The sequence below is a fragment of the Gallus gallus genome, chromosome 13, assembly GCF_016699485.2.
Source record: "Gallus gallus isolate bGalGal1 chromosome 13, bGalGal1.mat.broiler.GRCg7b, whole genome shotgun sequence".
Taxonomy (NCBI): Eukaryota; Metazoa; Chordata; class Aves; order Galliformes; family Phasianidae; genus Gallus; species Gallus gallus.
In genome coordinates, this window is record NC_052544.1 from 1,079,041 (window position 1) to 1,105,602 (window position 26,562).

A 26,562-nucleotide genomic window follows, 5' to 3' on the forward strand; every position below is an offset into this window, starting at 1 on the left:
GTTCATCACGTGGTTCAAGCAGTTTACTGTCTTCTCAGTGAAGAGAGGACACCTTCAGCTGCAGGCCAGTGCAAACAGGTAGAAGGCTTAAAGCCATGCTGTGGCAGATCCAGCTCCCAGGTGGTCAGTTTGGTTCATTTCATTAGTACCAAAAGAATCTCCTCTAAAGGCTTAAAGGCACAAAAGTCCATAAATGATCATAATGTCTGCAGTTTCTTACAGCCCAAGAAAATGTCCTCAAACTTTGAGCCTTGCTTCTCCTTGTAAGAGCCGAGCAGAAGGAGAATGAATGTGTGGAGTCTGCACAAGGTCACCTCCATCTTCTCCATGGAGAATGTTTAAAGGGTTCTGAAAAATAGAGAAATTATATAGCGTGCATATCCGGGAGGCTTATCATATTGTATTAGCAGTTACCCATCACATTTAATTAAGGCTCCTTTGTAGCTGATGTGAAATAATATTAGCTCCATTCATCCCACATCAGGAAAAAAGAATAATAATGGGATGTGATCCTAACAGGGATGTTAGAAAGCTATTAATGTGAGATGCATACTGGGGACAGGGAAGGAATGCTGCAGCTGCCTGAGTTTGCTTTGAGGCCTGCAGCATCTTCAGCTTCATGGGCAGGATGGAAGCTATGATAATAGCACACTTCTGCTAGAGCAGGTTGCTGATTGCTTCATTAATTGGCTTTCAGGGAGGATAAAGTTTGCAGACACTCAGTGATACTCAGTAGGAGTAGGTCAGCTAAAGGTTTTCTTAGGTCTAAATTGATTTTATGCACTTGTGTGGTATAGTTTGTTTTTGGAATGATGAAATCGCTTGAGGATAAAACAAATAGCAATACTACCCTTTCTTCCCTTTATGGTCCAGATAGTGAAGTGGTCAGTTTCAATTTTAATCCATAAGATACTAGTACAATTATCTTTTTATTTATGATGAGAGCTGCAGGGAGTGCAGAGTGCCAAGCCACCTCTAGCCTCCGAGGGACAAGGCACTGCACTGCCCATGCTCTGAAGCTTTGTATGGTTTCTGAAAGGCAGTTCCAAGCAGAAAGCTTCCCACTCCAGCACTTCGTCCCTGGTATTACAGTGGTTTGAACTGCTGGGATGGGGACCAAATCCAAGAGGAATGGTTGAGGCCTATAGGCTGAACGCAGGTGCTGAGAAAAAAATTATTTTCTATGACCATATCTTAGGCGTCCGTGACTCATTACTATGCGACTCTTTACAAGTGGTGAATCTCACACATTCATTCGTGTTTAAAATAGATGCCTCTAAAAGCACTGAAATAAACATGTCCCTTTTCCCTCTCACTACTGCTTCAATCATCCAATTACTTGGTTAAAATTAGGTTCTGCTTCAAAAGGCTAAAGCTGATGCTGCAGGTTTCCATAGTAACTGCCTTTCTGTAAATTGTGCTCAGTTAAAAAGTGGGGATTCTCTTTTCCCTATCAGCACTGGGATTTGGCAGCCTTGCTGGCTTCTGTTCTCCTCTTGCACCAATGGTGACATAAACAGCTGAAGTCAGTCTGTCTATGGTTTTCACAGCTGTGAAGACTGGTATATATGGTGAGGATTTGGAATGGGCTGCCCAGGGAGGTGGTAGAGTCACCCTGCTGGTGGTACAGAGTTGCACTTGGGGACATGGTTTAGTGGTATTGTGGTGTTGGGTTGATGATTGGACTAGGTGATGCTAGTGGTCTTTCCAACCTTAACGATTCTATGATTCTGTGGTTCTGTTGAAGGGGACTGAATTCAGTGAGAAGTGTTTGCTCCCTAAGGCAGACATGAATAAAAACATACTAGTCCTGTCTCCACAAGATCCAGTGCTAGGAGAATATCTAATCCTACTTTCAGCTAATCTGGAATCCCTTGACTTGAAATTTTCCTTCTTTGGGGAGTTGGTCACAGGCAGCCTGTGAGGCAGGGCAAAGGCAGAATGTGGCTATGGATCCATGCTGCTGATGCTGTCATCACCCCATAGAAGCAGAGTGGCCTCCAGTGGCAGGAGGTGACCACATAGACAGTGCATCTGTGCTGTTGGCCACAGTTCAAGAGCTCGTTTAGCAGGCACAGGGAAAGGGGGGGTTGTCTGCAGAATGCTGTTATGTCCTGCAGCACCAGCCAGCAAATGCTTTTTCACCTTCACCTTCACAGCAGGATTTATGCTGCTCTGTGAGCCTGTTGTCTTGCACATTGAAGTGCTTGTGTGCAAGAGTGAATTGATTTAAATTTGACAGAAAGCAGTAACCATTCTGGCTTCCCGTAATGCAGAGTAGCCAGTGCACAGATCTTTTCCTGCTGTTCGGAGCTTTCTTTTCCTAAATGACTTTTGCTGTCTTTGCAGTATTTAATGTCTCTAAATAACAGAGCCAGTATGCCTCTACAGCACTGATTAGCTGGAAGATGCTACCTCCATCCTGGTCGCATGCAGCATGAGATTTGAGCCACAGGACAAGACATCCCAGTTTGTAAACATTTGTCTCAAAGTCCAATTTTTATCTTTTTTTTCCATCTGTTGCCCAGCAGTCCTAAAACTAGCCCTCAGCAGAGGCCTGAGGAATGGTTTGCTGCTCCAGTAGCTCAGTGCAGGCCGTTTAAGGAGGCTGTAGGGCATCACATTTTGCCTAACAGCAAAGAAAGGCTTTGAATCCATATAGACGGGATCTTGTGGGGTGTCCCACATTTCTGTAGACCATCTGGAACTTCACCCTTGAGCCTCACCGTCTTTTCATTTGTGTTCACTCAAGATGATGTCTTCTGCAGTGGAGGCACAGTCATCCTTTACCGAACTCCACCTATGCAATTTTCTGGCTCTCCATTGTTTTATAATGTAGGATGGAGGGGGAAGGTCTTTTAATGAACACTGTATTTCCTTCTGCAGAGCACCTCTACTGTGAAGAAGGGCTGAGGGAGCTAGGGTAGGCAATTGGAAGAAATTTTTTGCTATGAGGTCCTGGCACTGCTGTCCAGAGTGCTGTGGGTGTTCCATCCCTGGAAGTGCCTAAGGCCATGGATGGGCCTGGGCAGCCTGACCTGAGGAGGGGATTTGGAACTGGATAATCTATAAGGTCCCTTCCAACCCAAACCACTGTATGACTGTATGAAAAATGAGAACTATGGCCTATAAAAACAGTGAAATGCAAAAACAAAAATTCATCTACTTGTAGATTGCAGGTGTCATCTTCTCCTAAAATCCCCTGCATGTTTCACAGACATTTGTACAGCATTAGAAGGATATTACCACAAAAGGGTGATGTTTTCATGCGAGGAAGAGCCTCTTTTACTGATAAGAGAACCAAGTGGAGCTTGGGGCTGCTCTGTATGTTGTGCTGTGGCAATAAGCAAATCAGTGTTTGCTTGCACTCATCCTGAAATATGCAGGCAGAGTTATTTGGTATCAGAGGCAATTGCTCTAATGCACGGTGATGTAAGGTTGCTTTCTTATAATGAGATGGATAACCTTTATTTAAATTAAGTGTCAGCATGGATAGTAACCTGAGATGGAGCTGGGAGTGACCCCATGCCCACCCCATGCAGCTGGATGTAGGAGCAGCACGGGGCTACAGATCTCCCACAGCATATGTGCTATAATTACCCCGTTTCACATTACTGCCTTGAAATCCAAGCAATGGATTAAAGCTACAGGCTCCTCAGTGGGAAAAAGATCTCCTTTTGTTCATTCCTCCTGTGTGAGTCATTAGTGCAGGACAGGTCAAACAGATGGAGGGGCAGAGAGCGAGAATCATTTGCTTTTCCTTTGGGATTCCAAACTGGCACGGTCCTTAGAGATGTCTGGGACTATCTGTCAAACTGGTAGTTAAAATGGTTCACCTTTGTTCTGGATGAGTCGTATCTCTACTTTTCAGTTCGCTATATATCATTTTATCATGAATGTGTGCTTGCTCTGCATTGATGGCATTTTTTGTTGTTGCTGTTATTTTTTCTCCTCCAAAAAAATACAAGATTAAATGGGCATTTTAATCCCAAAAAGGCTTAGGGATGATCAGTGAAGACAGAATGTCTGTGGAGATCCTCCAAATGACACGAGGAGGGTTTTTTCAGTGCACAGTGTTTGCATTTGATGTGCTGTTCCAGAATCAGTGTGGGATGTCAGGCTCTTTAGAGCAGTGAATATTCATTAAGCCTGCCAGAGGCAGAAGCTGCAGTCGGTACAGCCTCCGCAGAGGAGGCAGGGAAGGGAGAAATCAGGTTAATGACTAGCTTTCTCTGCAATTTGCTTCCTGCTTATTGCCTGATCTCAATTTTAAATAAATTCATTTAATTAATGTTGGTTGCCACTTTGACCTGGGGACAGAAGGGTCTGATTAATGATGGACGATCCCTTGACTCACAGTGGCTTTAGTCGGTGTGTTCTGGTGGTTAGGAAAAGAAAAATTTGAAAAGATTTCTTTTTAATTTGATAACGATTGATGATTTGGCTGAAAGCTTTTATCTAAAGTATATCCTGGGTCTGTGAGTCACCAAAATTTTAAAGACAAGGACAAAGCAGTGAACAGAAAGCAAGCTGCTGTCTTAGCTGAGGATGTCACACAGTCAGAAATGTCTCTGCAGAGACAGAGCTGCATAGAAATGCTCTCCTCTCCTCCCCCCAAGCAGGGCACATCTGTTCTAGCATGGATTCTCCTTCTGACAAAGGTTCTTAAAGAAAGCAGTGGAGGCAGAGGAGGTAGTGCCGATGTACATGATGCTCAGGATATACAGGCAGCTCACGTTATGGGAAGTGAACACCACCTGTTCCTAGTAAACAGCAGATTGGAGCTGTGGGGCTATGCAGGGACAGAAAGAAAATACGTGCACCAAAAAGGAGAGGAAAATGTCAGTGACATAGAAACTACAGCCTCTGTCCAGGCTTGATGGGTTTTTGATGGGTGGGCTGAGAGATTCCATGTCCTGTAAGCTGGCACCTGCCCCTACATTTAGAGTATGTCTCAATTTCAGGCTGTTTGTATCTATCATTCAGTATTTCAACTCTGTTCCATTTATGTATCAGCTCATCTGGTTTTACAGGTTGATGAACAGCAACCCTTCAATTGAGTGAATTTGCAAATACTGCATTTGGAAGGACAGCACCATACATTTCAGTGACAGATCTGTACTTTGGAATTTTGCATCACAGTGTCACCTAAATTGTACCTGTGTTACTGTTGTCATAATGAAAAGACTCTTTCAAGGGTGGAAATGGGGCCACCATCACAACATGGCTGCACTTTCTCAGGCATTTCTCTACAGAAGATACTGATGTCTGCATAAGTGAAAATCCCACGGAGGAATTAGGGCTGAGAAAATGGTCTCATTTTGCAAATAGTTGCTCAGTATTTTTGTGGCTGTCCTTGTTAAAGAGATTAGATTTCAACTTTTTTTTTTTTTAATACTCTGACATGGCTGTTAGTACAACTTCCCCCGAGCCATACAGCTGCTTAGCTTGGCTTCTGAGCATGGAATCCATCTCATTTCTTGTTGGCCACCCAGAAGTTAGCTGTCTAGTTTATACTGGCTCACTGGGGTTTATCCGTAGTTAAGGGAGCAAAGGTAAGACAGCTGTAGCGGAGAAAGGAGAAAGGAAAATCCATTTCATCTAAAATACTTGTTAAAGTTGGGTTGAATTGTCTTCCTAGGATGCTTGTCTCTATTGTGAAAAATAGATTGGATATCTGCTATTTTGGTGGCTGAAGTTAGGAAGGAGAAACCTCACTCAGTGATCACATCTGAGAGAAATATTAAAAGAGGGGGAAAAATGGAAAATAATAATGAAAAAATAGATGCTTATAGTTTAGGTACCACCCTTTGCAAACCTTGTGCCCAGTAGTATGGGCATGGGCCAGTATTTTGGGACCATGGAGCCTCTGTCATCTGCGTGATGCTCTGTCTAGGTGCTTTCAGAGCCATTAGGTCTTGATGAACAAGTGCATATTGACTGTGATTTGTATGATTGTAAAGCCCTTAAGAGGTGGAGGGCTACAGCGTGTGACCTGTAGTGCCTCTGGAAGAGAGAAATGTAGCTAGACACCATAGCAAATGGTTCAAACTTTCAGCTGTGTGATTTTAGGATCTAGTTTTTTTTTTTGCACCCATATCTGCCCAATGCATTTCAGGTAACAGTTACTGTCCTGAAAAATAAGTATTTTGAAAGACAACCTAGAAGTCCTTTCTTCCCAACTAAATACACGAACTACTCGACTGCAAAGCCTCAGTGGTTGTGTGTTCCATTTAAAGTCCACAGAGACAGTTGTATTTTGAGAGTATGAAGAAATGGAAGGGGTGAAAAGTTCATTTTCCCTTTCAGCATGCAGACACATGGGCGAGAAAGCATCAGGAGCTGCAGGTGCAACCTAGATTCCGAGTTCTGCTGCGTGCACACATTTTAAAAATGATTTGGTCTTTCTGTATGAGGGCTGCCATATTCCTGGAGGAGAAGTCAATGAGGAGAGGGGACAGTCTCCAAAGTTATACCAGGAAATGGGCAGGATGTACACTTCTATGTATGCCCGGTGCCAAAAGAAAACCACCCAGCCACCTATATAGCTGTTGGAAGAGAAGTTTAGTGTTTCATATTAAGTGGTATAAATGTAGCTGGGAGATTTGCTTTATTTAGATATTTCTCTAAGTTTAATAAACAACTTGAAGGCATTTAACAAGACCCAGCAAGCATGCAAGAGAAGCGCAGCTAATCCCATTAAACATAAAATAGCACATAAGTGGAAAATGTTTGTTGTTAAATTCCTGCTGATAAGAAACAGAAGAGATGTTTGAGGGAGCTTTGGAAACTCAGTGGTACGTGACATTTATCCTTGATCTGAAATGGCTAAACATACAATGCTCTTAGGATGGCTGAACTGTGACCTTCCAGCCTGCCAGTCCAGATGCAAACACATTACCTGGTAAATCAAGCAGAAGTGAAATTTCCCGAGGAGGCTGTGGAAGCCCCTCTCCTATGAAACGATGGCTGTTAACTCATTATGTTCTGACATCTTGGTCTTTTTGCATGTGAGCTCTCACACAGCTGCAAGGATAATTGGTTTCCTTTGGCTTAGTGAGAATTAAGGAATATAATTAATATGCTTAGTTTGTATGGACAACAAACATTCAATGTCTGGGGGGAAAAATAAAATCACATATAAATGCAGGCGAACACCATAGTCTTTAGGTGAACAGAGATTGCAAGGTCGAAATGATGGGCTCGTTGTTTTTGGTTGCATGATGTCAGTTGGATTTGTGATAAATGTTACTGACTTCATCTGGTGAGTGGATTTGTCTGAGCAGAACCAGATTAAAGGGTCAGTATCCTGTTCTCAATCAGATTTCAGTAATGCAGGCGTGTACGTGCAGCCTGTTAGCCTGGGAAGAGCTTTCATTCAAGGGAAAAAAGGTACTGCACTGCAAAGGTACCCTCTCTTCTTAAAGGGCTCTTGCAAGTTTTTTTATTACCAAAATGGGTAATATAAAGTCATTGCCTCGTTCACTATCTTCAGCCTAATATGGCCACATTGAAATGCCATGGCCAAATGTTAAAATAGTGAATGGCCACATGTTAAAATGAAACGTGTTTTGGCTGTGTGGTGATGGCAGTGAGGTCCACTGAGTGCTGTTGTAACCTCGCACATCTCAAATCCATTTTTAGACTGTTCACTGCTACAGGGCCATCCCCAGCCAGAGCAAGAATGGTTCAGAACTGGTTGGAGGTCACCTTCAGCTGTTGTTATGTTTTATTTTGTTTTGTTTCTGCCAGGAACAGGAAAATAGCATTGGGTCTAGGCCAGCATTGTTTGGAATGAAAGCTGCACAGCCTTGTTGGGAAGGAGGACTTTATTTGTCAAACAGAGGTTAATTTATTGTGTACTGTGTGGAAGTTCACATTTTATATTGCTGAAAAGAGACAAATGATTAATAATTTGGAAATAGGCCAGAACACATTTCACATTTCAATATTCACATTTGTAATTTATTGCCTCAAAGAAACAAAAACAATATGAAATGTACCTGAGCAAAATACTCCATTAAGCAGAAATGAAAGCTGGTTTGTATTAATGTATTTAGTATGAAAGGGCTTCTTAGGACATTTCCATTACCAACAACAAACATTAAAAATAAATCTGAAGCTGAGAGTTAAGGTCATAGGAAATGTACAGAACAGCTTCAGCTCACCAAAACGAAATAGAGGAACTTCTGCATTAATAATATCTTAAGAAAAAAAAAAAAAAAGATATTTGAGACTCAAGAGATTAAGTTAAGGTCACTAAAAGTACTTCAGCAGTTCCTGGAAAGAACATAAACTCAAAGTTAAAGCTTCTTCATCATCAAAGACAGTCTGAGGGCAAAATGAAGAAGCTCTTCTAAATCTTGATCCAACATTGCATTGTAAAAGCAGCCATATAAACTCTTTTAAAAAGATTCCCTGTGATAAAACTGTTACATAGGTGAAGTCAGAGACAATGCTGATGTGTACAGATTTTTTTGGCTCTGTAACATGGGCGTACTGTGTAAGTATGGAAAAGGTGAAGAGGAATCATCTTGCCAAAAGTGTTTGTTTTGCTGCCAGGCAGGAGAGAAGCTGTCAGGCAGCAAAATGTGTCCCTTATCTTTTGAATCAGGAAAGCCTTATGTATGCACACAACGTATGTTCTACCTCACAACACAGAAAACTGTGTGAACACCATTACCATCCCTTCTTCCCCACTGGAGCTCTTGACCTGTTTAGCTGGGCAACTCTAGTGCAGGATGCAGTGGAGAGACTTCATGAGATCCACAGGGTTAGCACTGTTTATGTGTTACTGCAAGAATTTGTGTGTGGCTATGAGTGTTACAAGCATGGCAGGTTAATACCATGCTTTTAGGGTATAGGTAAGAACATTTTCATCAGATTTGAGGGCTTTAGGATCAATGCATAAGCACTGAGCTTTCACCTGACCAGAATCTCTCAGGTACTTAAAGTGATACACTAAAGTGAGTATGTTGTACCTACCCAAAATTGGGAACTGTGTAAACTACAAATACTTTTCAGAGTGTAAGAAGACACAAAACAGCGAGATTTTAAGATTCTCTATCATGTAAGAGTATCTCATTACACTAGAAAACTGTCTTTGCTGGACCAATGTGCATGAAGGTTTCCATCTTGCTGGCTCAATCATGGCAAAATCATGGAAGGAAAATGAAGAACTTGCCCCATAGTGTGAGGCTAAATCTGGGGACAGAACTTATATTTGCCTGTATAAAATGTTGTGATCTACCATACAGCAATGTTGATTCAAGAAAATGAGAGATGGTCACCAAGCTGATTTTTTCCCTTTATGTTGTGACATCACAATAGGAAAAAAGGAACTTAGTAGTGAGGAGTTTCTCAATCTGTGGACTCACTGCAGTATTATTTACTTCCAGGCCATTTTTTGACAGCTCACCACAAATTTGGCACTAGCTCTTTCTGATTTCCCCCTTTATGTACAAATTAATAGGTTAGAGGAGCTTTCCAACTCTCTTATAAGAGTCACCACATTTCCTGGTAGAAGAGAGCAGATGGGTAGAGCCTCAGCTTGAGCAACACAGTGAATAATTCTGAGGTCAGGTTCTACATCCTGATTGTAGGAGTCCTGTGTCACATCTGTCCAGGCAATTCAAAAAACACCCATGTTTTTTTGCTCCAGGGCCCTGTCTGCTGATTATACTGCAATACGTACATACCGACTCAATCACTCTATTGAGAATTCTGAACAGAACTGATGGGATGCTTTTCTCTGGTACTCAGAATCGGTGATGTGCATAAGTTTGACTCCCTCTGCCCTGGACACTCCTCTGACACTATCCCAACAGATTTGGCACTCTCAAACAAACCCCTGTGCTATGCAGCACTGATGCTTGTGTTTCATGCTATTGGACACCCCAGTGAGCTGTTTCACAGCAATCTCTTATTCTGAGCACTGCAAATTCAGAAATAAAGAATACAGAGAACAATACTCTGGCACAACAGGGGATCCAGAGCACATGGGGCGAAGCAGTATGCGGGGTCAATCTAGCACAGAACAGCTGGGGCATGGTCTGGTCAGTAACACCCAGATGAGCAGCCATGCCACCAAGACTCAGCACAGACATAGGCTGAAGCCGCAGACTTCAAATATGAGGCTAAATACTTACCGAATGCTTGTATGTCATGATGTTTTAAGCTTTTCTCGCTATTTCTTGACTTTTTCAGAACCTGAGGCAGGAGAGGTGTCCCCCCCGGTGGGAGCTGGTGTGAACAGCAACAGCTGGACCTTTAAATTTGGACCCAGCAATTCGAAACAAGGTGGTCCTGGTGAGTTGCCAGACAAATTCATTATCCCAGGATCTCCTGCAATCATCTCCATCCGGCAGGAGCCACCAAACAGCCAAATTGACAAAAGTGACTTCATAACCTTTGGCAAGAAGGAAGAGACCAAGAAAAAGAAGAAAAAGAAGAAGGGAAACAAGACTCAGGAGAAAAAAGAAAAGGGCAACAGCACCACTGAGAACAGTGACCAGTGAGGGGTTTATACTGAAAGAACCCCCTTAGCCAGTTTTTGTAATAATGGCAGATTTCTCCTATGTAGCAACTCCCAATTTCTTCCTACTGTTAACAAATTTCCTGTATGTACAGATTTCAGAAAATCTGCAGGAAATTCATGGTGTCTGTCTAAATTGCTTAACAGGTTTTGTCTTAAAAAGCTTTATTAAGTCTGGTGTTAACTCTTTTTCTCCACTCTGGCTTGTTTTCAGACTCTAAAAAGCAGACACAAGTTTCCTTTCTCCTACGCCGAAAAGGAGAATCTTCACAGTACAGCCAGTGAGAGGTTGGACTCTCTGCACTGTGGTTCCTGTGCTCCTGTCTTGATGACACTTACAGGACAGGTTTAAAACTTTTAATATTGTGCACCCTTTATCTGATTGGAAATCTTTGTGTGCAGATGTCAGCTAGGTGATAAGAAATCAGGTTATAAGATGCAAGAAGAGCTGGTAAATATGCAACAGAGGAAATACCTAATGAACATACATGTTCAGAGATGTTCAGGCTGGGGAGAAATGTCTGAAAGGTGACCAGACTTTTCAAACCTTGAGAAGTCATTGTGTGGGAATACTGAGTCTTATACATGACGTATTGTACACACTCCTACAGAGAAAACCTCACATTTACAGCTCTTTAAGATACCTTACCAAGCAAGCCATTGGGAACTTGTCCCTGGGAGCCCTGCATTACCCCGGCAAGGCCCTAGTGCTGTAGGGAAAGCTGGGCTGACATCCCAGGAATGTGACTGACTGTGATGCTCTGTGTCCCTGTTGCCACTCTTTGATTATTTTGCACATTTTGTCTCTGAAAAAGTCAGAGTTTTTCCACAACACTTATGCAAAAGAGAGAAAAAAGAAATGTTAACTATGCTATTTGTTATCTGAGATATTTATTTATAAAGAAATATAGCTGTAAATGTTATAGAAATATGGTGCCCTTTAACCCAAACAGAAGTCAATCTAGAGCCATTATAAATTAAAATTGCTGCTACTAAAGTGCTTTAGAAAAATTGCCTGAAACATCTGTATTATATCGGCCACTTGCCAATAACAGCTTTATTCTGTCGGGTCACTTGGGGGCTGCCTCTTGCATGTTATTATTGAATACAAGAATTTAATTTTTTTGCATTAATCTGCACTTTGAATACACCTTTGCAAATGAACTGTCCTAATATGAAGAAGCAGAAGTGAACTCCTCACGCAAATGGATTTACTAACCTGCTAGTTCTGTGCAGTACCTTGGTGTTACCTCCTACACACCCTTTTCTGACTTTAATTTTACTTTTTCTATGAGATTATGAATTTCTGACCCTACTAACACTTATTATGTAAAATTCAAGTACTGTATGTATGCTGTATGCTCTTATAAGAATCCTGAAATATTTATTCTGTGCTTGTGTATGTGAATGTCAATGCAACTATTATTAGAGTGGACTTTAAGCTTTACCGTTGAATGTAAATTCATTATTTCTTTTTTTGTACACTTGTGAAAAAGTGGAGTAGTGTTAATTTTTTAAGACACTGTTGATTATCAGTTTGTTTTGTTTTGTTTTGTTTTTTGTGTGTATGAAACACAAGTAAAATATCTTTCTTAAATCAAGCCATGCATGCATTCTGAGATTTATTGAAGCTAAAGCTCTGTGAGTTACTAAACCTATAATTGGAGTGCTAAATGTGATTGAAGATGTTGATATAAAACCAATACATGTATTTTTAAAAAGAATAGAGCTGATGAGGGAATTCCAAGGAGTTTTCTACGTTACTGTACCTTTGCAGAATAAAGCTCAAGTGTTGCATTAATTGGAACTGTGTAAGAAACTACATAGCTCTCAAATTTCTTGCAGTCCCTCTAAACTAGGATCAAAGAGTACAACAGGATTTCTTGAGATGTGTCCTGGATGGTTGATGTTTCCAAAGTGCTGACAGTTCAGAACAGGTCAATTACTATTCATTTGAGAAACCTGCTGCAAGTCTTAAATAATCAAAGAAGATAAAGCTCTAATAAAAGAATGAATCTCTCAAAGTGCAAACCACCAAGAGCCTCATGTGGTCTATTCAGTTTTCCTTTGCTACCAGTCTTGTTTTACTGGCAATAAAAGCAATGCCACTTGATTCATCAATTTCAAAGTCTAGCCTAGAGGAACAAACTTAAGGTTTGGGGAGGGAATTGTTCTTTTCTTTGGCCTTGCAAGTGTGCTGTTCTTACTCATCTAGACAGACTACGGCTTGCAGGTCACAATCAGGGTAATGCATTCAGCTGGGAGTTAGGGGTTACTGTTTGAATATCACACGAGAGGATCAGAGGTGGCCAAGACCAACAAGAATCAAGAAATTAAGATTTGTTTTACCCCCTCCTACTGATGATAAAGTCAGGAAACCAAAACTCATTAGCAAAGAACTTGCAATTTGGGGATTTTTTTTACCACTTGATTGATTTACTCCTCTCAGAATCTGTGTATTGCCTGTGAGCATATTGTCATTGAGAAATTTGTTCGTATGAATACTAGATTGGTGGACAAAAACACAGGGCTTTTAAAACAACTAAAGCTGTGTTATGTTGCTTCTTAATTACATCCTGTTGTTGAGAAGACATCTCATTTTACACTGGGATTCTTAAATGTAATCTTGTGCCATTTCTTTCTACTCAGGATTTGGGTCATAGAACATCAGAGAGTGGGGTTCCAATTAAAGTTTTCCAGTGATCTTACTAAGGCAAAGAAGATATAGAACTCAAAATACATTTCCCAAAATTCATACCTAAAAATCCACTTTGGAATTAATTGCAGTCAGCTTTGACATCCTTTAGGGTCATCTTTAATTTCTCCTTCCCCTTCATTCACTTGATTTGCTTCAAGGACTGCTTCCATTTTTGGAAAAAGTCATTGTGTTGTTAATTGATTTTCTCCCCTAGAGAAATGTGGGTAAGCTACCTTTGTAGACCAGTACTTATTAGTACATGATGCAGTGTCCACAATTTATATAATTCGTGTTGGATAGTCAAAACTTAGATATGCCCATTCTGGGTCTTGGAGACCTCAAGGTTCCAATAAATACCATCTCCTCCAGGAAACCTCATCTTATTATCTCCCTAATCAATGTGCAACATATTTAGTTACAATGAAGCTGGATTCTTCCAGCTTCTTTCCACCAAACACTTCATTTAGAGCTTTCTCTCTTTCTAAAAATCACATTCTCAAACTGTAATTGTATTCTTAAAATTTAAAGTCAATCACTGCCTTTCTTTTACACAGTTGGTCTTGGTTATTTTAGTGCAGGTTCTCACTAAGCTTGTTCAACACCTGTGTACAGCCTGTCTTCCTTTATTCCATTCTCCCCTAGCTGTAGTTTATGGATTCCATAAAATACAGGCATTCATGAAGACACTCAGCTATTAACCTCATTTGAGTCCTAAAGAAGGAATGGGTTCCTCACATTTGCTGCTGCCTAGTAATTTGAGAATTACTGTCTATTCCTTGACACAGATGCACTTTACAAGATGGTACCATGAGTCCCACACTCAAAAAGCTCTTGTAAGTTTACAGGGTTATGACTTAGACTGAAATTTTGGCTACACTGAAGTCCTTTGATTTCCTCCTCCAAAAGTCTCTGAAGGAGAAATTAACAGCTTTTGATATCATCACATAGAAGTTAATCTGCATAAAACAATTGGAAAGGACATGCAATGCAGTAACAAACTGGGTGTATGAAGGGCTTGATAAGGTACGTATTAGGATCTTTATGGTGCTTGAACAAACCTGAGTGGCTGACTTAATGCTCTCACAACTGAACATGCTAAGAATATAAAGAACAGCTGTAACAAAAATGCATGCTGTGATAATGACCTTGTGCTGCTTAAGCACATATTAGAAAATCAATATTACTAACATGAATTATTTCTTCCATTAGCTTTTAGTATGAGGTTGTTGTGTTCTCTGCTCTAGAGTTTTTTCTCTATCACATCCATTCCTCTCTAGTGAGTCCACAACACTGTCCTGCACTTGCAGATATACGTGTGTATACAAACACACAGATATGTACACACATATATATAATAAATATAAAAATCCGAGACCTGCTTATGTTGCTTTACAGGATGTTGCCACATCGACTCTCAGTAGAAATGCTACTTAGAAAATCTCTGTTTGAATCTGATTTTTCACAATGATGTATTAGGGTGACATTACATACCTACTTCTGTCTTGTTCAGATGCTTTTGTCTGGCTTACAGAAATAATGGAAGGAGTCCTTCTGCATGCAGTAGCACATCATTGCTTCTGCCACACTGGAAGGAGATGACTTTACCCTGCACCTTCGGTTTCCTTTCATATCCCAGCAGTATTTAATGCAATCACTCTGACATTGAGGTTTTAACATCAAAAGATGACAGAGAAGTATCAAAGTAGATATCTCTCATAACTCATACAGCTTTGCAACCATTAAAAATGTTTGCCTGTTAGTAGTGCCAACAACTATATGACTGCTGAGTGAACAAAGACAAGAAACTCATCCACATTTTAGAACTGATATCAAGGGCATGTTATAAAATAAACATGGTAGACTTGAAAAGCATATTTTAAAAACCAAGACCCTGATAAAGAGATGGAAGCAGTAAACTGGTCTTCATATCAGGAACAGCAGCCATAAACTTGTTGTCACTCCCACCATTCAACTCATTTGTCTGATAACACGAGTTGCTGGCGAGGGGGGGGGGGGGGGGGGGGGGGGGGGAGGCCGTGAATGGGATATGGTGAAAAGACATCTCCATTTTGGGAAATGTTACCCTACCATGATACCATTGCAGTAAGGCACATAAATCTTTGGACCACTTATTGGGCTTCTTGTTATATGAAGGGTAAAAGCCCTTGCTACCAGTGTGCAGTTCCAGCAGGACTACTATCTGAATCTCATACGCAGGAGGACATGTAAGACACTGAAGGGCTGCCCTGTGGGCTTATCAGTGGGTACTGCAGTGAAGCAGTGGGATAGGATAACATTACAGCTGGCCCTGGCAGCCTTGTTCCATCTTTCTGGTGGTATTTATGGATGCTTCAGATGTTTTGGCAACATTTGGCACCAAAAATGCTCTTGCTCATTAATTACTGGAAGCCTGACAAGACATACCAGCTATTACAACACATTGGCCACAGACACCCTAGACTTTTAAACCTGCGTTAGTTTTATGGTAAAGTAAATACTTCTTTTCTGGGACTTGAATTCCTCTCAGTGCAGCTTCAGTGTGAAAAATGTGTGCGTTGATGGGGAGAAAACCAGATTGAAAGCTTACATGGATGCAACACTGTGCCCCAACCAAGATTCTGTTGTATCAGGAACCTATGTTAAGAGGATACGTATCACACTCTACCCTGTAGAAGTTTCTTCAGAGTTTAAAGAACAGGAAGTTACTGATATGGCTGAATTAAAGCTGTCTCCAAGCATCACAAAAACTAGCTTGATCTTTTCAAAATGACATCAGGCAGATGCAATATAAATGTAATCCTGAAGATAAGCTGCATCTTCCCCTGAAAGGTGATTGTACTGAGCACTGGCAGGAGCAGTATCTCCTTCTCTTCTTAGTAATGAAGTGGCACAGAAGTGTGAAACTCATTCGGTTTTATCCTCAGACTCTTTTCACACATACAAGGGGAGGCTTTGGCTGGTCATGTAGAGTCAGATTCTGGCCAGTAACACAAGCAAAGAGGGTGGGAAGTATCAGATACTTATTATCAAGGAGATACAGGGAAGTTGTTCAGGTGAAATATTCCACATTAGAAGATACCAGGAACAGGTCAATCCAGGGCACTAAATGCACTTACTTGCTGTCAGAGAGAGGCTGCTCTGCCTATAGATCTTGCTAATGGCCCCCTGGGTCAAGCAAGCTTTCACAAATGGACAGCCCATGCCATCTGCAAAGCTGACGAATACACAGGCTGATAGCAGATCTGCTGGCCTGTGAGCTATATTGCTATAGTTTCCTGTAGCCAAGAAAAAAATTAGAACTCCCATCAAAGATCTTTACTTAGTTCCTTATGTGCACTACTGGTCTCCCGTGAACCTGCAAAACCAAACTACATAGGTGCTGGCATTCCTTATTGTGCACACAGCTAATGTGAAACAACCTGGAAGTAACAGGTTATTGCAGTTGCCAAAACCTTCATGACCTAATCAATGTTGATGCTGCAGTTAGTTTTGCATTGATTAACTTATGAAGCGAAACCCCTACAGCAATAGAGCTCATGGTGAAACATTCGGTGCTACAATGTCTGCCAGAACTATACAACTGTATAGAATAATAAATAGGTTACAGACAAAGTTCAAGCACGTGCAGCCCAGTTGTACTCTGTGCTGTGTACACTTGCAGGTCTGCTGCACAGCCCTAGGAATAGACTCTGGGAAAGTGCTGTGTTGTACTAACTCTTGTCCCACTCCAACAGGGAGATACATACTAACATCTCCTGCACAGAGAGACTTTTGCCCATGCTCCCTTTTGTGTGTGCCACCACACATCTCTATATTGTTAACTGTAGATGCCAGTGGGCTTTGGGTTGCTGGTACCAGCTCTGTATAAAGACATTTGACTGGCTGCAAAAATCCATACATGCTGCCTGCTAATCAATGGTGGGATTATGATGGGGAGCAGCCCAGATGCCCTGACGCTCACTTTCTCATGGAGCAAGTGCTGGAGTCTGCCCTGGGAGCTTGCATAATTTCTGCTCCCCTCTCCATACTTTCCAAGCTCTCATTGCTCCTATGCAGGCTTCCAGCTCTAGTAGTGAAAACTGTTCTGAAAAGTGTACCTTATTTTCTGGAAACCAATGGCTCACAGGTTTTTTAGCCTTTTTTTTTAATAGGTGTGAGGACCAAGGAATGGTATAGAGGTACATTTGTTTTCTCATTCTCTCTCTATCAACCAGCTGCTCCCATCCTTTCCTGGCTTGCATTGCCAGAACTTAGACATCCAAAGACAAACCTAGATGGCATTTGGAGCACAAGCTCCCAATGAAACTGGCTCATTTACTAGCCCCAAACCTTTTTTGTACACAGCAGTTACACACATGATACTTCTAGTCAGACAGAAAAAAATCATGTAAGTCAGGTTTTGGAAGTATCAGAATGACAGTATCTTGGTTGCCCTCCACCTTACAAAGCAGCTCAGGTTAGTTTGTATAATTGACCTCCGTGAATTATTTTCCATCCCAATAGTATGTACCACCTATATGCTTTTCCTTAAATAATGTAATATTTTCTTCAGTGTTTACATTTTAACAGCATTTGGGGAAGAAGAAACCATGTAGAGACTCCAGAGAAAGCTCCACTGGGAATGAAAGGTTCTTGCTTACAATTCCTTGCTCCATTTTGTCTGTTGTAAGGGATTTAGTAGTTTATGGCTTTATTAGATATGATAGGTGTTGTGTAAGACTAAGGCACACAAATTAACAATTTCCAGCACATTTTCTTTATAAATGAAGTTGACGATCCATTAAAAATTCTACTGTGCTCATTTGACAAGACCCAATTTTCATAAAACCAGAGCTATATTCTTTCCTATTTGCGTGCAATACCAGTCTTTCCCTAATGTTTCATGGCACAAATTCCCATCCCCTTGCCCCAGAATTTGGCTCATACCATTTGGTCTCTTTCTCTGGTCTCTCTCCAGGGTTCTGGGAGGTGTGAAAATAGTCAATTTCAGAAGAGCTCTGAGCCCATTCTTGTATTGCTCTCTAATAAAAATATCTCTTACCTGCCAACAACTCCAGGTTGATTAACACAAGCAGAAATATATAGACATGTTAACTCGTTTTCAGCTGTTACACTTTGTATGTTTGACTGTGATCTTATCACAGAAGGAATTTATTTTGTAATTAATACAGCAGAACAACCAGGTAAAGCTTCTAGGCAAACACTTCAATAAAATAATGGCAGTCATTGAAAATCCATACACATTAAAAACCTGTCTAGAAATGTTCCCATTTCTTAGAATCATTTTTGACAGATATTTATTAGCAATTTCTAATCTCCCTTCAAGGCTCTGTAGAATGAAGCTCTCTCAGCCTCCCAGAGTTTGTTTCTTATCTCACAAACAATTACCTTTATACTGCCAGTAAGATGTACTGAAGCTCTGATTCTAATGAAACATTTTAGTCAGGCCACAATGAGGTGTGATAGCCAATATAATGCCTTTTCCTTGTGCTATTCGGTGGCTGTAGGGAAAAAGCACAAATCTCATAGTTAGGGCTATGCATACGTTGTTGTAAGCTGAATCCTTAATCTCACTTTAAAGTATCTCAAGTCCCTCGTGCAGAAGACCAGGAAATTTGCATTGGCTTCTTTTTCAACTACTTATATAATCAGGACAGAGCTTCTGAACTGTTTGCTGTAATATTAAATTACATACATGACATACTTTTTTTCTGCTTTTTTTCTTTCCCCCTCAAGAGCTCTGATTGTCCTGTTCACAGAAGGTAGCCTTGTAGAAAATGATTAAAGAAGAACTGGAGCATTTGACATAGAAAAAGAAGTGGGAGTGAGTTGCAGATTGTCATGGTTTTGTAGCTTGAGATAAAATACCAAATTTTTCTGTAAGTGTGAATAGAAATTAAAGACATAAAAATATTTTTGAACTCTGAATATCACATTTCATCTTTCACATTTTCAGTTCTTCAAAATGTGGCTGCTCACATTTGTCTGACAGGTGGCTTAGGATAGCCCCTTCAAATACAGTCAAGCTGTCAAGATTGTTTTCTGCATGACAAAACCAAGAATAACAGAAATAAAATAGGAATGTTGATCATACAATATATAAATGGCATAAGGTCATTCATCAGCCTCTAGTGTTAAAGAAAACAATGTAATATGCCATGACAGAAGCCATACAAGTTTGCCTTTGGTAATATGTTTGGAAAACAACGCATTTTTTACGTTACTTTTCTCAGTCAATACTGCACATTTTCTGCTGCAGTCATAAAGAAGGGCATCTTCCTCAAATACTCCCAGTCAGGTCACTGTGGCCTATCAGTGCCTTGTTTGCTGCTAGTCATCATGGCTCACTGTGAAAGGAGCTAAGAAAAGATATACATATGGACTTGAGGCATTAACAGGCACTATTTCTTCTCCACACCACCAACATTAATACCAAAGCATCTCTGCTGTGGTAGAGCCCACACCAAGTCCTGCATAGAAGTGCAAAGCATCTGCAAAGGTATGCTGCTGTCAGAGAAACGGTACGCAACTGGAAGTTCTCAGTAGCTGCTTGCTTAAGAAGTACAGGAATTTCGGAAAATACTTAGCAGGCTCCCTGAATCATTGAACCACCAAAGTTGGAAAAGACCTACAAGACCATCCAGGTCCAACCATCCACCTATCACCAATAGTTCTCACTAAACCAAGTCCCTCAACACATGGTTGAAACATTCCTTAAACACCTCCATGGTCAGTGACTCCACCACCTTACTGGGCAGCTGTAACACTCATAAAGATCAGTGCAATGGAATAACAATACAACAGGTGCAATGACAAAGGGACTAGCACAGTAGAAAGACATTACAAAAAAATATATATATATACACACACACACACATATATATATATATATATTTGCCCCTCTCTAAAAATCTAGACTCTCAGTAGAAACTACACAAGGGAGAGATCTCCAACCAGATAACCCTCTCCCGTGGCCAGTCAGCCCATAAATGAGGTCTAAGACAGGTACAGCCAGGCTCCACCCCTTCCTGTCCCACAGCTGAATTGCCTTCACCTGTGCTCTTAAGGCTGACCGTGTCTTTTTCCCAGGTGCTCAATCAGTGGTTCAGGCTGTGACTCAACAGCTCCCTCACAGCAGCCTATTTCAGCACCTGACTGCTCTTAATATACACTTTCATGGCACACTGTGTGGGAGATCCCATCTTGAACAATGAACACCCCTTTTTATTCACAATTAATGATTTTGTTGTTCAGAAGAGCTGATTTGGAAATTGAATGCCACTGAGAGCAAAAACATTGTTCAGTTATGCAGATTGCTCTGTTCCAGGTTACAAATCTTGTTTCTTACTAACCCAGTTTCTGTGTTTTGAAACTTGAAATTTTGAGCCTTTAATGCTTTATGTAATGCGCTTCTCACTCATGCCATTTCTTAAAAGATAATACATTGTTTCACAAATGATTTTTATCATTTAAAAGGCAGCTGAGCTTCTTCTAATGCACAGCTTAGTATATTTCAGCCTAGAAAAGAAGGTTATTCCATGTCAAACCTCAAGAACAGAGGAAGTGAAAAAAATGCTTTTAAAAAACGTGAAAGTAATTTGGCCACAAGAAGACAGACGTTTTTAACAGCTCCACAAAAATGCTTAATTATGATTCTGCTAGTGGAACTTACGATTCTCCAGTTCAAACATCAGTATGCTCCAAAATCCACGAGAACAGCAAGGATTTGCTGACCACGCTTTCACCTCTTTGATTGGAACTTCCTGTTATTTGCAATTCTGATGCCTTTTCTTTACACTCCTACATCCTAGCTTTCACTTTCAGCCCTGCAACCCCCAACCCCAGGCTCTGGGACAGAGCTTTCGTCTCTGAAGCCGAAATGTCCCTGACCTCAGGGCACACTGAAGCACCCGGTAGGTCTGTTGGATTTGCAGTGTGTTAATTGGCTCTGCTTTTCCGCCTCTCACCTCTTTGTAACTTGAATCCAAAACTACCAAGGACCACATTGTTAGTACAAAACCGTAGGAGATAACAGTCATTTAAACATCTAATTGACATTACCCAATGATGGACAGCACAAAGACTAATGAGTAATCAGTGCTGCAACATCACCGTCTAATCTCAGTGCCTGATCAAAGCCTTCTCTTATCAACACAATCAGCTTAACGAGTCTCAATGCAAGCACACATTTACAGCTGGAAAAAGTAGTTGGGGAGATCCACGTTAGAGAACTTGCTTGTTTAGTCTGGGATAGTGCTTCATTTTTCTGTTCTATTTGCTTTTGTGTTTTTAAAAGGATTTTTGCCCAGTAACAACAGCTGTTAGCTTTGGACCCTTGTAGTAAATCTGTATGAATGTAAGCCTCTATTCTCGCTTACTGTGCTACAAGGATAAAGTCCTAATTTGATTTTGAATATTGGAATTGCTGTAGTATTAAATATTAAGAAGATGCTTAAATATTTTTATTCTCTTCCCCCCTCTGCTTTTTCCAGTAAATAAATGCATCACATTGATTTCTTCATCTCTTATAAGAAACAAGTGCTTACAAGTGTTTAAGCTATGAAATCAGTATTTATAAGTAGTTAGGTTTGCTGTCCATACTTGGGGGCTGGGGGAAGAGAGAGAAGGAAGTAAATAAGAATTGTTCCATAACATTAAACTCTCTGGATACCATTCTAGACTGGCAACATCACACCAAGGTATGATTTCAGGTTCTAACTGAATCAATCCCTGGAGCACCAGCTACTTGCAGGCCTCACTTTACAGTTCTAGTCCTAAACAGGCTGTGCTTTCATGCTCTGAAGAAATGAGTGAGCTGAAGGTGCATCTTCAGTTTTGCTCTTGTTCTTTGGGCAAGTGGCAGCTCTAGACTGCTGTGAGAGAAAAATTTTTCCATCTGAAATGCATGTTTTGTCTATGGAAAAAAATGCCATTAAAAAAAAAAAAAGATAGATCTGTTACTGAGGCTTAAAGACTGTCAGGCTCAAAGAAAAAAAAACAGTAATTTAGCTTGGCCTGTTCTTCCTAAGTCTGGAGGAAATACTGCAGAGAAGACCCACAAAATCAGAAAGCACACAGGCCTTTAGGAGTTAACAGCAAGGCTGTGAATATCCCCTCCCAGGAGATATTCAAGGCCAGGCTGGATGGGGCTGTGAGCAACCTAGTCTAGTGGGAGGTGTCCCTGCCTATAGCAGTGGGGTTGGAACTAGTGGATCTTAAAGGCCCCTTCCAACCCAAACCATTCCATGATTCTGTCAGACTACCTGTGATACTGTTTGATTATCTCAAAGAAGATAAAAAAAAAAAAAATGTTTCTGTGTAGATCTCAAACAGATTGTTACTTGAAACTAGTAGCATCCCTGAGACAAGATATCTCATGTACAGTGAACAATTAAAAACAAGCCAGTAGTTACCACAGTTAAAAATACTTAGAGAAGTTTCACTTTGCAGAAGCTGGGATTCCTTGGTTGGAACTGTGGCTATCCAAAAGCAAAACAGTTATTCAGGGCTATTTTATTGTTGTATATTCAATGCCCCTTGGCCAGACTGTGTCAATCAATGAAAAAGAACAGTATTTCTGAGCAGTTCATCTGAGTGCCCTTTGAAGAGGTGGATTATCACCTGGATGTGCCCATTCTCTTTTGGACAATAAATAAACCTTTTTTGTTTTTCCCTCTTCGTATGGGATTCTGTGCTGGTGTGGTTGATTTGTCTCACTATGAATGCTTTCAGAAGGGCTTGTGTAATACGGGACCTAACAAAGCTGGACAGTGGCTTGGAGACTCAACACTGTGTTTTGAGCTCTTTTCTCTAACCAGCACCAGGTAAGAAATCTCAGCTGTTTCTGAATGCTTGTCCTAAAAGAAAATCCATACAGATATATGAACTACTTAGCTTACCTGCATAATCCCTAGTGTTGCAACTTGTTATGAACAATTTTACTGTAAATTATAGATGTGTAGCTATGCTACTGAAACCTACAATATTCACAGTTAGTTGTCCTCAGAGTTGATTTTTTTCCCACAGTGGTTCCTTTTATTACAGAATAGGTTTCTATGATTATGAAGAAGCAAACTCACTGAAAAATACAATAAGCAGAGCAGTATGAAAGATGAGGTCCTGTAAGTTGTGGGTTAGACTACACTTTCTCCTTTAGTGCAATAGGTACTTGCATCTTTGGACAGGGCAGATGAAACTGCTGTCTCTAGAGAAGATGAAGCTCCTGAAAAGTGGCATGAATAACTCCATGGCCAACTGCACTTGTGGCAGTAGCTCAACAAGTAAGGTATAGTTCATATAACTATATTAATATAATACTAAATTGTCTTGAATTCAAACAGAAGCATTACAATATTGCATAATTGGTAAAAAAAAAAAAAAAAAAAAAAAAAAGCTAAATAGAAGTACAACCACTTTTGTATGCAGTGTCCTAGGAAAAGAAGCTTCCCCATTGCTAGGAAGAGGCTTTGTGCTACGTGCCAGATTGCAGTCCTACCTGTAAGGCTTGTTGGCAGCTTTTTGTAAGAACACCCTGTGTAAACTCAGGCTTGATCCATCATCTTTTGTCATAGGCAATTTAAACACAGGAAAGCTGTGAAGGCCTTGAAAATATGAGTGCATATTGAAATAAAGCCCTCAGACCTAAGTCAAACAATGGGTTGACTGCTCACTAATGGAAAGATACTGGTCACAAAAAAGGCACTTATTGGAGAACCACAAAGAGACTGCTTTTGCTCTAAGAGGGTAACAGGGAAAAAGCAGCATTTTTTTCAGGAGGGTTTAAAGGAAAACAAACATAGGAACATTTTAAAAAGAAATGACCAAGCTATGTAGCAGCCTAGGAAAGTTACACCCCACAGCATTCTGCAGTGCAAAAGTCAGTGGCTAAGAACTGTCTAGAGATTGAAATGTCTTATGAAAGTAGACACAGAACATGGAGGTCAGAAAGAATGAATTTTCTGCCTTTGGTTCCAGTTTTCCCTCTTGAAGAGGTCTCAAAATTGGCCCTCTGGACACCTCTGTCACAAGGATTAAGATTATCAAGGCCCCAGCTACATGGCGCCCTCTCCATAATGAAGGACATTCAAAGACATTTTACAGTATGATTGATAAAATAACTCCTCTGACTGTGATGATTATTAACAAATACTAATAATGTGTATCACTGACATCAGACAAGTTACATGGGGTTAGTTTTAGAGGTTAAAGACATTCTTGTTTATCTGTGCTCTAAAACATCCCATCACAGCAGTTTGTAGTTCCCTCATAAGCACAGGTGTGCTCAGCTGCAACACAGTAATGAGTCTAGGTATTTTACCATCAGTACTGAGAGAATCAAGTGTAATTTAACATTATACCTAGTATTTTTGTATTTCAAGTTGCAAAAGAAAACTGAGAAATACATAGGCAGGATTTAGAAAATGTAGTGGCACCCATCTCACCTAATCTGAGAAGTCTGCAGCATAGATATCTGCATTTGATCTAATTTTTGAGTCTCCTTTCATATTCAGCGGAGTGAAATAAACTCTTCTGAAATCCTTGTCAGTTGTCCTATCTTTGTGTGAGGTGAGGTGACCCCTGAAAGCCCTATTTCTGTCTCTTTGTAAAGGGAGCCCAGACAGCTAGCTCAAAGGTGACACTCTGCTCTGCAAACATCCCCAGTTTGATGGGGAATCTCGCCCTTCAGCTGTTAGAGACCTCTGTTCCCAAAAGTTTGTTTCACCAGAAGTTCCTCTTCTGTCCCTTCTCAGGGGAAGCTATTAGAATCTGGTTCTAAGTAATACAAGAAATCCCCAAGATGGCTTTTGTTTGCTATTCTTAATCTTCTCTGAGCAACTCAGTTTCTGGGGCCAGGTGCGTATACTTAGTCATCAATAAATCCACAGTAAACAAGTTATGCAAAGGCAGGTTTTTTTTTGTTTGTTTTTTAAACTGGGAGTTCCCACCCTTCCTCTGAAGCCTTCCCTCCCTCCCTCCCTTTTGGATAACTATGGAATCCAATGAGAAGGCTAAGAGGTACTTGTTCTGGGGAGCAAGGTATGATGGCAGTGCACAATAATTACCAATGGAATTAAATTTGAGCTCTACTAGGAGCCATAAACTCACAGTAGAGGACAAATTGACACTGATAAAGTACTGGAGAAGTTGGTGCATATTTAGTTGTCTGAATCCTATAGAAAGGCAGGAACACACAACGCACTCAGGAACAAATGAGAAGAGCAGAAATGGGGCAATATTACTCCAGGATGTTCTGGCCACTGTAAGCTCAGTGCCATCTCAGACTTGGTTAAGCTGCAGCAACCAGAAGTTTCATCCCTAGGGGATGATTTGGAAAACAGTGGGGAAAAGGATCACTGCAGCAGGCCATGAATTAACAAAACACATTAAGGGGAAAATATTTGCCACTGGTTTCTAGTCTGCTGGAAGAAGATAATACACATATGTAGGAGTGTACCTGTCATCCCTGCTGCTCTTTGGAGTCTTGCTCAGAGCACATGTGCTTGCATTTGCACTAAAATAGCTTCCAGACAAGAAGAGAAATAAATTTAAAGTGACAGGTGCAGGAATTCAAGGACTGGGAAAGACTCTGGGGATGTATTCTTCTACAGATCACAGACAGGTTAAAGGCACGGTGTAAATGTAAGTGGTTTATGCCGGCAGTGTAGTGCTGACTCAATGGAAAAATGTTATGCTCCATTTGTGTACATATTCCTGCCTCCTGACTTGGGACCATACTGCAACATGCAATTTTTGGCTTAAAATCTAAATAACTATAAACATCACATGAAGGCACAACTAAAGGGAGACTACAAATGCAATCAGAACACTTTTTGTCCCCCTTCTCCCTCTCCTGCTCTCAGCAGGCCAGTAGCGTGTCTTTGGGTTTTCTAATCAGTTCCACCTCCTGAAGCATAACGCACCTGCCTGCCCTTCCCAGGACTCTTAAGGCGGATTCCACATGGCCTAGGCTATTGCATGCTTATGAAACTCAGCCCTACCATCATGAGAAAGCGTAGGAGAGCACACATCCCGGCCTGCCCAACTTCTGCCTCAAATTCTAAGCCAAAAGTTTTTTGATTCAAACAAAGAAGTTGTTCCTTGGTGTAACGAGGAGATGGACTAATTCAGAATTAACAAGGAATCATTTCATATCTAGTCCCTGAAAAAGGCACAGACTTTCACAGCACTTTTTATAAGCAGGTTGTGATTGCTGGTGGTCTTTGTGCTGTCACGTTTTTATGTTACAGCAACATAGAAAAATCACTGTGACTTATATTGCTCCTACTAGTTACCTGAGGTCTTTGGGAGCACCACATGGGATGAACTGTTC

The 26,562-nt window shown here is 40.8% G+C and overlaps 10 protein-coding genes across 10 annotated transcripts in view; all 10 read left to right on the forward strand.

Annotated features, from left to right (window-relative positions):
* The window catches only part of PCDHA2 (protocadherin alpha 2), a 132,274-nt gene extending 121,757 nt beyond the window's left edge, over nt 1–10,517 (forward strand). The window contains exon 4 of the mRNA NM_001111132.1: nt 10,209–10,517. Coding sequence (NP_001104602.1) covers nt 10,209–10,517 — 309 coding nt within the window. The remainder of the gene's footprint in view (nt 1–10,208) is intronic.
* Nucleotides 1–10,517, forward strand: part of PCDHA1 (protocadherin alpha 1) — a 132,274-nt gene extending 121,757 nt beyond the window's left edge. The window contains 1 exon segment of the mRNA NM_001111126.2: nt 10,209–10,517. Within this exon segment, the coding sequence (NP_001104596.2) occupies nt 10,209–10,517 (309 nt within the window).
* PCDHA4 (protocadherin alpha 4) overlaps nt 1–10,517 on the forward strand; it is a 115,466-nt gene extending 104,949 nt beyond the window's left edge. Inside the window, exon 4 of the mRNA NM_001111134.2 lies at nt 10,209–10,517. Within this exon, the coding sequence (NP_001104604.2) occupies nt 10,209–10,517 (309 nt within the window). The remainder of the gene's footprint in view (nt 1–10,208) is intronic.
* PCDHA5 (protocadherin alpha 5) overlaps nt 1–10,517 on the forward strand; it is a 106,653-nt gene extending 96,136 nt beyond the window's left edge. The window contains exon 4 of the mRNA NM_001111135.2: nt 10,209–10,517. Within this exon, the coding sequence (NP_001104605.1) occupies nt 10,209–10,517 (309 nt within the window). The remainder of the gene's footprint in view (nt 1–10,208) is intronic.
* Nucleotides 1–10,517, forward strand: part of PCDHA3 (protocadherin alpha 3) — a 96,259-nt gene extending 85,742 nt beyond the window's left edge. Inside the window, 1 exon segment of the mRNA NM_001111133.1 lies at nt 10,209–10,517. Coding sequence (NP_001104603.1) covers nt 10,209–10,517 — 309 coding nt within the window.
* PCDHA7 (protocadherin alpha 7) overlaps nt 1–10,517 on the forward strand; it is an 86,384-nt gene extending 75,867 nt beyond the window's left edge. The window contains exon 4 of the mRNA NM_001111137.2: nt 10,209–10,517. Coding sequence (NP_001104607.1) covers nt 10,209–10,517 — 309 coding nt within the window. The remainder of the gene's footprint in view (nt 1–10,208) is intronic.
* Nucleotides 1–10,517, forward strand: part of PCDHAC1 (protocadherin alpha subfamily C, 1) — a 71,393-nt gene extending 60,876 nt beyond the window's left edge. Inside the window, exon 4 of the mRNA NM_001396474.1 lies at nt 10,209–10,517. Coding sequence (NP_001383403.1) covers nt 10,209–10,517 — 309 coding nt within the window. The remainder of the gene's footprint in view (nt 1–10,208) is intronic.
* The window catches only part of LOC121106708 (protocadherin alpha-3-like), a 151,605-nt gene extending 139,074 nt beyond the window's left edge, over nt 1–12,531 (forward strand). Inside the window, exon 4 of the mRNA NM_001396475.1 lies at nt 10,209–12,531. Coding sequence (NP_001383404.1) covers nt 10,209–10,517 — 309 coding nt within the window. The 3' untranslated portion in view covers nt 10,518–12,531. The remainder of the gene's footprint in view (nt 1–10,208) is intronic.
* Nucleotides 1–12,531, forward strand: part of PCDHA6 (protocadherin alpha 13) — a 98,273-nt gene extending 85,742 nt beyond the window's left edge. Inside the window, exon 4 of the mRNA NM_001111136.3 lies at nt 10,207–12,531. Coding sequence (NP_001104606.3) covers nt 10,207–10,517 — 311 coding nt within the window. The 3' untranslated portion in view covers nt 10,518–12,531. The remainder of the gene's footprint in view (nt 1–10,206) is intronic.
* Nucleotides 1–12,531, forward strand: part of PCDHAC2 (protocadherin alpha subfamily C, 2) — a 44,965-nt gene extending 32,434 nt beyond the window's left edge. The window contains exon 4 of the mRNA NM_001111131.3: nt 10,207–12,531. Within this exon, the coding sequence (NP_001104601.2) occupies nt 10,207–10,517 (311 nt within the window). The 3' untranslated portion in view covers nt 10,518–12,531. The remainder of the gene's footprint in view (nt 1–10,206) is intronic.
* Nucleotides 12,532–26,562: the final 14,031 nt, after the last annotated feature.